This window comes from Acomys minous (assembly GCF_964271855.1).
Source record: "Acomys minous genome assembly, chromosome: 15".
In the NCBI taxonomy this organism is placed as follows: domain Eukaryota; kingdom Metazoa; phylum Chordata; class Mammalia; order Rodentia; family Muridae; genus Acomys; species Acomys minous.
Window position 1 is genome coordinate 86,752,822 of NC_140497.1, and position 12,711 is coordinate 86,765,532.

Here is a 12,711-nt window from a genome sequence, read left to right on the forward strand (position 1 = left end):
CCGCCGCCGCCGCTTCCTCATCAGGCCCAATGTGGAGTCATAGGCTCAAACTGTGCAGCAGCCTGACGGGTAACACAGAACTGGCCACCGTGCAGAAACTGGGGGTTGATTGAGATGGCAAAGTAGAGGTGAGGTGTCTCACTTCTCTTGTCGCTGGCTTTTATTTTTTTTTTAATTATTATTTTTTTTAACAAGTCTAAACTTTAAAACAAGATTGTAGCCTGCCTGCTTTGACTTCATATATAGCACACCATTTTTTTTTCTGGAGTTTACAGAGTATTTTCCAAGTAAAATAGCAGGAGGCTATGAAAATAAAACAACCAACCGAAAGTCACTAGACACAAACTGTGGACCCAGCAGGAGCCAGCACTTTGCCAGTGAATATTTCATGGCACCTAGCCAAAACTCTAGCTCTAAATCACGACTTCAAGGACAGCAATGGTGTCCTTTGGAAAGGTTCATTTGTGCACGGACTTTACACCAGTGGTCTTCAACCTTCCTAATGCCTCAACCCTTTAATACAGTTCCTCATCTTGTGTGACTACCAACCATAAAATTGTTTTGTCGCTACCTCCTTACTGTAATTTTTCTACTGTTATGAATCATAATGTAAATATCTGTGCTTTTTGATGGATTTAGGTGAGCCTTGTGAAACAGTCAAGAGTCGTTTGACCCCAAAGGGGTCTGGCTTTTCACAGAAATAAGGCAAGTGGCAGTACGTGTCTCCCACCCCTAACCCCCCCTCCCCTAAGACAGGGTTTCTTTGTGTAGCCCTGGCTGTCCTGGACTCACTTTGTAGACCAGGCTGGCCTTGAACTTACAGAGGTCGCCTGCCTTTGCCTCCCTGAGTGCTGGGATTACAGGCGTGTGCCACCATGCCCCACTCAAGTGGCATCTTGAGTAAAGGCTGGTTTGTTTCCTCTAGTAAGAATGAAAGCAAACAAAACACTCAACAGTGGGGTTTGATCAAATTATAATGGTGTAGAAACACATCATTCTTTGTGTGTGTGTGTGTGTGTGTGTGTGTGTGTGTGTGTGTGTGTGTGTGTGTGTGCCTGCAGAACCCACAAGAGGCCACTGGATTCCTTGAAGTCCCAGGCAGGGATAAGCAGCCCTGCACAGGTCCTGGGAAATGCACTGGGATTCTCTGGAAGAACAACGCGTGGTCCCAACAGCTCAGCCATCTCTCCAGGCCCACATCAGCCTTTCTTTACTTGTGGGTCAAAGCATCCCAGAGTAATGAAAACTACAGCAGCATTTGAGTGAAGTCCGAAGATCTGCTTTACTATTTATTTTAAAAAATTTTAACTACTTAGTTTTTAATTTTTATTGTTTGTTTTTATGATTGTATGTATAGTGGTGTGTGTAGGTGTCCATGGAGGTATCAGAAAACTCTGGAGCCGGAACTACCGGTATTTGTGACGCCCCCCAGCCCCTGCCCCAGTGAGGGTGCTGGGAGCTGAACCCTGGTTCTCAGGACAACAACGAGCACCTTGTAACCATGTAGCTAACAGTCCACTTCCTTATTCCTTATTCTTTACTTTATTTTCACGCACGGTCTGATGCATCCCTGGCTGGCCCTGAACTTGATATATAACCCCAAGAAGACCCTGGTCTCGTGATCCTCTTGCCTCCACCTCCTGAGTACCGGAATTACAGGCCTGAGTCGCCACACATCCTCTGCGTGGCAGTCAAGACTGATGTGGAAGCAGAGCACTCCACCAGTGAGCGAGTCCCAGCGCCAGCCATCATCTGCTTTGCTGCTCTGAGTCTGTTCTTTATAGTCCACCTTCTGCCACTCTAGAAGTTACCTGTCTCTACATTACTTCTACCGTGGCTGTCAATCACAGGACGTCATCTAGTCTGGCCAGTTAGAGAATTCCATTTCCTGGATGGAATGGCTGGTTCGTTCAGAAGACTTGAGGCCAGCCAAGGATGAGATAATCCCTCACTGGGTAAGGATGCTGTCAGGGGATGAGACGGCAAGCAGTACAACCATGGAGTTCTGGATCTAAACCCTAAACCCCACCAATACCCAGTAATACAGACGCTGTTGTAAACACTGACCAGTTTCTGGGTTCTTACAAATTACACTGGAGAGTCTTGACTAATGGAAAAACATCCGTGCTTCCTGTTTTCATATTAGGACAGCATAAATCTGATACAGTCGATGGCAAAATCAAGCATCTGAATTATGCAACTGTTTTGCAGCCTCAATATATATACTTACAATTCATATTTTATAGCCCATACTTTGAAACATGTCAGCAAATATTTTCTTTCCTGATTTAAGTACCATTTCAAGTGTGAATTTTTTTTTTGCACTAATTATATAACCAATGCCACATACGGTACCAAAAATGTAGAAACTTTAGAAAGGCTTAAAGGCGGGGGTGGGGGGGTGATATTGCTATTTTTAGAAGATAGGATCAAATTAACTTGTCAGGCAAATGTTGCATTCTACATATGACTATGGTTTTGGACATATGCACTGAATTAGATAATTCAGGGAGCTATTTTCAATGTGAACTATACTTTAAGAAGACAAACTATGTTTACATGCAGTCAGCTCTGGTAGAGTATTCATTTACAGAGAAGAATGCAGAAGAGACAAATGCGGAGGCCTTGCATTTGTCCTCTATGAAGAATCTTGTAGGAACCTGATAGTGAAGGGTGTGGCGAGGAGACCGCTTCCAGAATGACAATGACAATGACAATGAGGATGTATGAGGATGTCTTCCAGCTTAGGTATGAGTTCAGATCCCTGCGGGCCTGGGGCCATGCTCACCTCCTCCCAGGGACCATGCTCACCTCCTCCCAGGGACCATGCTCACCTCCTCCCAGGGACCATGCTCACCTCCTCCCAGGGACCATGCTCACCTCCTCCCAGGGACCATGCTCACCTCCTCCCAGGGACCATGCTCACCTCCTCCCAGGGACCATGCTCACCTCCTCCCAGGGACCATGCTCACCTCCTCCCAGGGACCATGCTCACCTCCTCCCAGGGACCATGCTCACCTCCTCCCAGGGACCATGCTCACCTCCTCCCAGGGACCATGCTCACCTCCGCCCAGGGACCATGCTCACCTCCTCCCAGGGACCATGCTCACCTCCTCCCAGGGACCATGCTCACCTCTTCCCAGGGACCATGCTCACCTCCTCCCAGGGACCACGCTCACCTCCTCCCAGGGACCATGCTCACCTCCTCCCAGGGACCATGCTCACCTCTTCCCAGGGACCATGCTCACCTCTTCCCAGGGACCATGCTCACCTCCTCCCAGGGACCATGCTCACCTCCTCCCAGGGACCATGCTCACCTCTTCCCAGGGACCATGCTCACCTCTTCCCAGGGACCATGCTCACCTCCTCCCAGAGACCATGCTCACCTCCTCCCAGGGACCATGCTCACCTCTTCACTCTCAATCTTGAGCGTGGCCAGTCGGGACTGAAGCTGTTGGTTCCTGAGCATAAGCTCTGCCTGGACGGGCTGCTGGGCGCTGACCTGACACACCTGATGCAAAGCAGAAAGTGCAGTTATGACAGGCACCACCCACTAGCCTCAGACAAACGAGTCTTATTGGTTTCGGGTGTGAATGTGTGTCTATGCGTGCATGGGTCTTCCTGTTTGTGTGCGCTCAGAGGCCTGCAGTCAACCTGGAGCATCTCCCATCTGTTGCTTTCCAGACTGCTTGGAGATGGCCTCTCATTGAACCTATAGGTTACCACGTCAGCTAGAGGATGGGCTGGCTGGCTGACTGGCAAGCCTTGGGTCTGGCCTGTCTTTGTCCACCCTGTTTCAGTCCTTAGCCATGGCATTGCAAGTCTGCCAGGGCTGGCTTTTCCATGGGTTCTGGTGATCTTTGCCCACCAAACCCTCACATCTCACACTTAAATGCCACCTACAGCAGTCCTGGCAAGTCTCTTGGTTTCAATTGTTCCATTTATAAATATACATTTGTTTTGATAGTTTTTTTTGAGACAGGGCCTTACTATGTATCCCAGGCTAATATCAAACTCAAAATCTTCCCATTTCTGCTTCCCCAGTGCTAGGACAGGCATATGGGGACTGCGGTGGTGACAGGCATATGCCACCATGGCCGGCTGTCTTCACTTTTAACAGCCACCTTGAAGCTTCACTTTTAAAGAGACTTAGATATAAGCAGCAAGCACAGAATGCAAAGGCTCCTTCCATGGGGTGCTTCTGAGATGGTGATAAAAGAGAGACTCAGACCCACTTCATTAACATAACAGTAACAGAACTGTTAGCAGCTGACTGAAGGCACTTCTGTGACTGTCACTGTTCCAAGGTTAGCAAATCCACAATGGAAAAGGGAAAAAAGAAAAAAAAAAAAGACTTTGGAAAGATGGTGGCCGGTAGGATGGACACGTATGTTGACGTGTTGTGCGGTTGACATGTATGTGTTATACTGAGCATGTATTGGCATGCCCCTGTAATCTCAGCACTCGGGGAAGCTGAGGCAGAAGGATGGGGAGATCGAGGTTAGCCTGGGCTACATAGCGAGATGCCATCTCAAAGACAAACAAAAGTCTCTTGTTGCTATAAGAACTGCAGCTACTTGAAAGTCTTTGGATTTGGGGAGATTTACTCAGCCTCTTAGAGTTGAGGGTCCCCTAATCTGAACATCTTAAATCCAAAATGCTCTGAAACCTGTAATTTTGGAGCAGATTTGTACTATCTCTTTCGTATTTTGGGGTCAAGGGTGCTTGACCTAGACTTATCATTTCTCATCAAGTAATCTACTAAATACAAACAAAACTGATTAGAAACACGATAGGTATAGGCATATTTATATCTATCTATATATCATCTACCTGCCTACCTATATTTCTAATACATTAGTTATCTAGCAATAATCCACCCATCCATTCAGCCATCTGTCATTGATAACATTTCTCTAGTTTCTTTTGTTCGTAGATAACATATGTTGCTATAATTTTTGGTCATTTAAATTTATATAAAGAATAAATACATGGCAGGGGCTGGAGAGATGGCCCAGTGATTAAGAGTATATACCACTCTAGCAGAGGACCAGGTTCAGTTCCCAGCACCCAATCTGGTGGCCTACAACCTGTAACTTCAGCTCCAGGGGACCTGATGTCTTCCTTGCACCTCTGTGGGTACTGCTGTCTACTGTGTGTGTGAGTGTGTATGTGTGTGTGTGTGTGTGTGTGTGTGTGTGTGTGTGTATGCGTGCACGCGCGTGCATAATGCACACAAATAATTAACACTAAATCTTAAAGTTTGGAGCCAGGAAGATCAGGAGTTCAAGGCCAGCTAAGACTACAAAGTGAACCTGAGGCCATCCTGGCCTATATGAGGCTCTGTATCAAAAGAAGAACATATAAAATAATAAGTGACATGTGAAGAGACAATTGACTCCTTAGATTGAAAAAAAAATTAGTTACTAACCTCATCACCCATGTGAGATTGAAACTCAAATTTCATTGGAGGACAGAACGCAGCAGGGTACATCTCCATGAATCTCTGCTTGTCACTCCTTGGCTCTAAATTGTCAACAGCATTTTCAATAATGTCCAAGCCTTCGTGCCTGGAGGTTTCGAGGTTGTACTCTGCCGAGAGATACGTTCTGAGGGCTCTGTTCAGACTTGCATGGTAGCCGAGATCGCAGCACTGGGGAACACACAAGAACAGGTAGATATGTTAATTCAGAGCTGATTAAAGACCCAAGCGTATGGCCTATGAGCACAACACCCAGAAGAAGAGCGAGACGTTGGAGTAAGCATGGGTTTCCTGAATAGGAGGACACCAAAAGCGCAACCAAAGAAACAGTAAATTGGAGTCCATCAAAATTTATGATTTTCATGATTTGAGAGACACCATCAGAAAACTGAAAGGACAAACCAGAAAGAGAAAAGTGTCTGTAAAGGAACTTGAGTCTAGAATATATTAAAGAGCTCCAGCAACTCAGTAATGGCCCGATCAGAAGAGAGGCGGTCTCTGAAGAGAGACCAGAGAAGATGATAGTGACATGGTGGGCAAGCGTTATCAAAAGATGCTGGAGATCACTGGTTACCAGGGTAACAGAACAAAGAGGTAACAAGAAGGTGGCTGGGGAGGACTCAGCAGTTATGAGCACTTCTACTCTTGCAAAGGACCTGGGTTTGATTCAGAGCACCCGCATGGTGGTTCACAACCATCTGTTAATGCCAGTCCCAGAGGATCTAATGCCTACTTCTGGCCTTGGTGGGCACTGCACACACATGGTACACAGACACACACAAGGGCAAAACCACCCATACACACGAAGTAGAAATAAATTAATCTTAGCAAAAAGATGAGATATTAGGTCACATACACATCAGGATGGATACTCAGAATGGCAGGTGACGGCGAGTGCTAGGGAGGATGCAGACAAGGTGGAACCCTCACACACACACTGTTGGCGGGCGTATAAAGTGGTGCAGTCCCTTTGTAAACAGTTGCTCAAAGGGTCAAACATGCTGTCATTCTAAGACTCTGGGCCGGGGAGGTAGCTTCGTGTGTAGCAGCGCTTAGCTGTGCAAACAGAAGGATCTGCGTCCCCACTCCAGCACACGTGAAAACCGGAGTGTGGCTGTGCATGTCTGTAACTTCACACTGTGGGTTTGTGGAGACAAGACACTCCTTGGAGACAGCTAGCTCTGGATCAGAGACCCTGGGTCAAAGGAATTGGGTGGAGAGTGGTATATGATGTTTCTGTGGCATCTACAGGCACATACCCCCCCCCCCCCACACACACGAAACATATACATGCTCACAGGCTCAGCAAACTTTTCCTAGGTCATCTTTGTAAGAGTGAAAGTATCTTGCACCTGAATATTCACAGCAGCTTTATTCATAACAACCACCTGACACAAGTGTCCACCAGCCAAAAGATAGATAAATAAATTGCCATATAGCCACACATCAGAATAGTGCTCAGCCACAGAAAGGAACCAAATGTAACATGGTGAACTTTAAAAATATCAAACTATGTAAAAGAAGCCAGTCACAAAAAAAGTATGCATTGTATGAATCCATTTATATAAAGTAAAGAACAGACATAGCTAGAGACAGAAAATACATCAGAGGTATCTGCTGCTGGAAGATGAAAGAATCAGAGGGGGCTAATTGCTGAGGGGTGCCGGATATTTTTTAGGGGTAATAAAAATATTCTAACATTGATTGTAGTGACGGGCACACAGCTCTCTAATGTACTAAATGCCAACTGTAGATTTTCAGTGCGTGAGCGGAGTGGTATGTGAATTATACATAATAAAGCTATTAAAAATGTAAGGGCAGAATCCAACAGTGAAAGGAAACAATGAAGAATAGTGTCCAAGTTTCCTTCACTCAGTGCTGTGACTGATACAGCAATTTATTCAAATCCTTCTAGGAGACAAATATGCTAAGTGAGATCCCAGATTTGCATATTTTATTGAGGACTCAAGACTAATCAGAACTGTAGAAGGGAACGGGCTGGAGTCTGTCAAAATATTCAGAAATGCCTTCCCTTTAGCTCCCAGCATAGAATTCTTAAATAAGAAATGGTTGCTAAAGCCCTCTGATTATAGGCAGCATTTGTTTCATACACTTAAGAGCTGAAGAGATGGTTCAGCAGTTAGAGGGACCTCATGTTTTTGCAGAGGACTGGGCCTCAGCCCCAGCCTCTCCCTGGGTGGTTCACAACCGCCTGGAACACCAGTTCCAGGGGAATTCCACGCCTCTGGCTTCTGTGGGCACCTGCGCTCACATGTGTACACCTCTACAAACACAGATACATAATTAGAAATAAAAGTGATATTTAAGGAAAGAGCTTTGAGGTCCCCTCCCCACCCCCCGAGTCTTTATTACCTTTATTCTATACTTTTGTTCAGTCTTTCACGCATCATAAGCAAATATGATTTAAAAGAAGTAAGTCTGGAAATGAGCCAGCAATTACTGACAGCAGAATTTTGGATTGGGACATTAAAAGAAAGAGAAAAAAAAAAAAAAGGGAGAGAGAATAAATTGCTTAAAGAGGAAACACATAGTTTTAAATAGACAAAACCAGGTCATCTCCATATTGCCTTAATGAAGTCAGTCAATTCAGCTTGATTCAGTTCAAATCATTAATCTGCCAGGCACCAGGGACTATGCTAGGCTCCAGGCACACTGAGGCTGGGACACAGTGAAACACTTCCACCCTCTAGGAAACGGAATTGAAGCTGCTCCTTAGTTTGCTATGAAGATGGTAGGAGAGGGGGCACACGGGAAACAGTGCTGGCACAGAGAGCAGGCCCTCCCGGCTGCGAAGCGTCAACTGGGCTTTGCAAAGGGACACACTGAATCCCGAGCACTTAAAAACACCCATGCTAGTCTGGAGACATAGCTCGCTAGCGCGGACAAAGCCCCTAGTTTCTCCAGGACTACAGTTAAAAAACTCGCCCTTCCATCATCAGTCTCAAATTATAAAAATGGGGGCTTTAAAGCAAAGTTATTGTGAAATCTCATTATTCAAAAACGTGATTGAGAGCAACAGCTTTGCCAAGAGCTTATTAGAATATTGGGCTTGTGATAGGACTTAGCAGGTATGGGGGCTTGCTGCCAAGCCCAGTGATCTAAGTTTGAGTCCCAGAACCTTCACACAGTAGAAGGACAGAACTGACTTCTATTCTATGACCTCCACACACTTGCTATAGCTTGTGCTCCCACACACATATATGCACAATCACACATTTTAAAAAAATGTTAAAAATCTTTAAAAAATGTAGAATATTTGACTCCACCCCTGACCTGTTAATTTGGAATCTGCAGTTTAAGAAGGAGGCATAGTTGAATGATTGAAACACTGTAGACACTTCCCTAGAACACTCCAGTGACAGAGTCTTGTGGCCCTGCCCTTCGGAGGTGCTGTTTCCCTGCGCTGCCCAGAGGCTTTGATTTAATATGATTTGATTTATGAGATTTATGAAATCAGAAGGCAGCTATGATGTCACAATTACAAACAACACAACTGTGAGACGCAGCAATCGGCTCACTCATCTCCAGGGCAATCAGCCGCGCCAAACACAGAGAGCGATTCATTTTGGTTAATTTGGAAATTCTAGTCTCAAGCGAACAAAGCCTTCTTTTATTCCTCTTGCTTCTCCCGATCCACAATGGTTCCCTGCAGTTTTGTATACTTCAGAGGGAGTGGGGGAAAAAAAAATCACCCTCTCTTTCAATGACATCTTACTTTATAAAGACATAGGTTTGTAAAGGAAACGGGCCTCATTTCTTTAATATGTCCTGGTGCTTAAAAAGCAGTCCACCATTCAAAGAGAAGACGGACTCTTCTACCTGGCTATAAGCAAGTGAGGAGCCCTGCTCCTTTATCCTGTAAGTATTGATCTGGGCGGGAGTTAATAAATACGCTGAAATAGAAAGAAGTGACCGAGAAAGGCTTTTCACTCTGTGCACAACCCATGCGCCTTACAACCTAAGAGAGAGGGGTGACTGCAGAAGAGGGGGGTGGGGGGGAAGGAAGGGAGGGAGGAGGGGGAAGTAGGAAGGAAAAACAAAGGGAGAGAGGGAGAAAATGAGAGAAGGAGGATAAGATGAAGGGAGGGCAGGAAGAATTCTGACCCCAACTACCCGAGTGACAGTTTCCATTACTCCGGACTTGAATGCTTCGCCCCAGCAAACGACTGGTGTGTTTCTGTTCCCACTATGGCCATGTGGGGGGTCCTGTCAGCGTGAGACCTGGTTTCACCATGGCTTCTGACGAGCCAGTGCAGCAGGCAGGTGGCTCGGTAGGTCATCTAGTAACCTTGCAGGTCCTCCTGGACTTGCCCTCCTGTGCTCAGGGGGCTTCTGTGGTTGTTTCTGATGGGCGGTCGTAGACTCTGACCCTGAGGGAGCTCACCAGGCTATAACGTCACTTAGCTGGCATGGGCTCGTTAAGTCTGTAATGTTACATTTCCAAATTCTAGGTTTCTTAGGCATCTTGAACTTAAATAAGAAACGGCAGCTGGGTTGGGGGGGGGGTGGGGGGGGCGGGAGGGAATGTTTCTTCAAGGTCCCTGAGAGCAAGCCTGGCTGCAGAGGAGTCTCTCTCTCTCTAAACTGGAAGCCGAAACGACATTGAGTGTGTTAGGACTCAAGATGTTTGGTTAAAAAGGTCTCAAGGAATTCTATGGGGTTTATGAATTATTAATGAGATATGAAAGGCCAGCTTTTGCACAAAGAGCTAAGTTATAGCCCAAGTACACTTAATGATGAAAATACATAGGAGAGCAAAAAAGAAAGAAAAGAAAAGAAAACCTGCTTCATCTAAACAAAGCACTGTTATTCTGGCAGATGAAGAACTCCAGATGAATGCACAAAATGGAGGGGGGAAAAAAAGAAAATATAAAAAAGGGGGCGGGGAGGGGATAAAGACTGCTGGGATCAAAAGTATGCATTAAATAAAATCCTAAGAATTGCTAAGATAGCACCTACTGCTGGTCTAGGCACAGCAGGCTGGCTTCCTCAGCCCAAAGGGTTGCCCGCAATACCAGCATGAACATGAGGTCTTAGCACTGAGGCCGATGACAAACACAACCACTTCCTTTTGTCCCGAACACTGAGAGCCCGCAGAGGCTTACATGGCCGTGTCATACCAGGTGTGGGGCAGGGCGTGGCTCCTCAGAAGGGTGTTTCCTTCCCCTGCCTCTCTGCCCTCCGTCAGCGCACACACAGATTGCATGACACAAGGAATCCATAACGGAAAGAAGTCTGTGGGTCCTCTTTCCCCAAGTCGTAGCCAATGGCATTTGCAGGACAGTCCTTGAAGCACAAAGGGGGGCGGGATCAAGGGCCCATGTGACTCCTGCAGCCGCTGGAACTGAGCAGGGAGGAAGGGTTCCCCATTTTCTGCAGAGGTTCTCTGTCTCTGCCCTGTATGCTCAAGTTTCTTAACCAATATATTTTATTAACAACTTGGTGACCGAGCATGCGGCACTTATAACCCGACTAACCAAAACAATAGGAAATGAGGATTAATAGACACAATAACAAAACCATAAGGATATCAGTTCCGAGGAACGATTCTCCTGGTACAATCAGCAGGCTCTCTTCTGCTGGAACCTGGAGTAACCAGAACCCAGAACCTCAGCAGGAGCCTGGAGCCCCGAAGCCTTCCCTCGAGTGGTTCTCTCTAGGAGCATCTCGAAGTGTAGCAATGAACAGCCAAAACTATCCCAAGTCTCCAAAAAACCCCGCCTCCAGTTCTGGGCTCATTTATATATCTCCTCCCAGAGTCTGTTCACGGGATCTTTTCAACTGGCAACAATCGAGCTCCCGCATGAGGTGGTAGGTCTTCTAGTGGACTAGCCTCACCTGTTCTCTCACAAGACCATTCCAGTCCCACACTTGTGATCCTAAAAAACAGGTTTATCTCTCCTTCACTGCCTCTGTACTCTGGTCTCGGCTTGAGAGATGTCAGCGGTCTTTTCTCCCGATTCCTATGTCTGGATTTCGTTTTTTAACAAACCAGAGTCACATTTATTAAGATTCCCTATGGATCTAGGCATGAATACTGAGGCGGGGGTGGGGGGGTGTTGAGGGGCAGGGAAGAGGGGAGTATTCCACAGCCTAGAAGGGACACAGGCTCCCCGGGGAGAAAGTTGCTTACCTCGGGGCTTACCAAGCATACCTTTGACTGTCACCATAGATAGTGAATAAAGATTTTTCCTACCCCTTCATTTTGAGTCTTTTTGAAAAGTAGGACAAGCCAAGGGCACTAGGATGCTAAAAAAAGCAGCTTCTGTGTGGCTTTCAAAGGACTAGAAGGAGGTAGAACAGCGCTTGTGTCAGGACTGGAGTGACTGAATCGCTCGGAATTGCTGTCTCCGTGTTCTCCACTATTTCCTTCTCACCGTTCATTACTTTAACCCAGAAACCAGAGACACATTTTGTGAGCAGTAGGCATCACATGGGATCAAGCCAGACACCTTAATTTCCACAAGCATGTTTTATACACCTGGCTTCCCGCCAGGGTGTCTGAGCACCCAGGAAAGGATGGCCATCCTTGTTGCCACTTCAGCAACTGTAGCCCAACGCTTAGCAGAAACAAAGCTTTGAGCCCCTACCCACCTAACCCAGCAATGGGAAGGTCACAGTGGTACATCTCTGAGACGGGAAGAGATACAAAGTAGGAAACAGGACCAATGGTGATACTGATAAGTCAGGCTAATAATAGCTGGGTGGTGGTGGCACACACCTTTAATCCCAGCACTTGGGAGGCAGAGGCAGGCGGATCGCTGTGAGTTCGAGGCCAGCCTGGTCTACAAAGTGAGTCTAGGACAGCCAAGGCTACACAGAGAAACCCTGTCTCAAAAAACTAAAACAAACAAACAGCTTAATAATTGACTGTTTCCTGAAGCATCTCCCATTCACCAGATTCATTTTCTCAAGGGGGGAAAAAACAACTTTGTAACTCATGCAGTTCAAGAGAAAGGAGTCAGATTAGACACAGCAAGCTCAAATAAATACAGGCCAGATGGTAAATGTTATAGAGAAAATAAAAGGCCAGAGGAGTAGCAAGCATGGGGGGGAGGGAGGCTGCTGGTCTTTTATTTAGGACAGGAGGAGTGTGATGTGCATAAGAGGAACGACTCAATCTTGTCAAGTTCTGCAGCAGAGCACAGAGGCCCCAAGCAAGGAAATGCATGGGAGTTTTGTGCAATGGACAGGCCAGCATATGTGAA

At 46.3% G+C, this 12,711-nt stretch overlaps 1 protein-coding gene across 4 annotated transcripts in view; it reads right to left on the reverse strand.

The window, feature by feature from the left end:
• Positions 1 to 12,711, reverse strand: part of SRGAP1 (SLIT-ROBO Rho GTPase activating protein 1) — a 275,761-nt gene that overhangs the window by 64,839 nt on the left and 198,211 nt on the right. For all 4 annotated transcript variants that reach the window (XM_084759989.1, XM_084759990.1, XM_084759988.1 and 1 more), the window contains exons 7-8: positions 5,432 to 5,653; positions 3,410 to 3,511 (exon numbers count right to left, since the gene is read on the reverse strand). In XM_084759989.1, the coding sequence (XP_084616115.1) occupies positions 3,410 to 3,511; positions 5,432 to 5,653 (324 nt within the window). The remainder of the gene's footprint in view (positions 1 to 3,409; positions 3,512 to 5,431; positions 5,654 to 12,711) is intronic.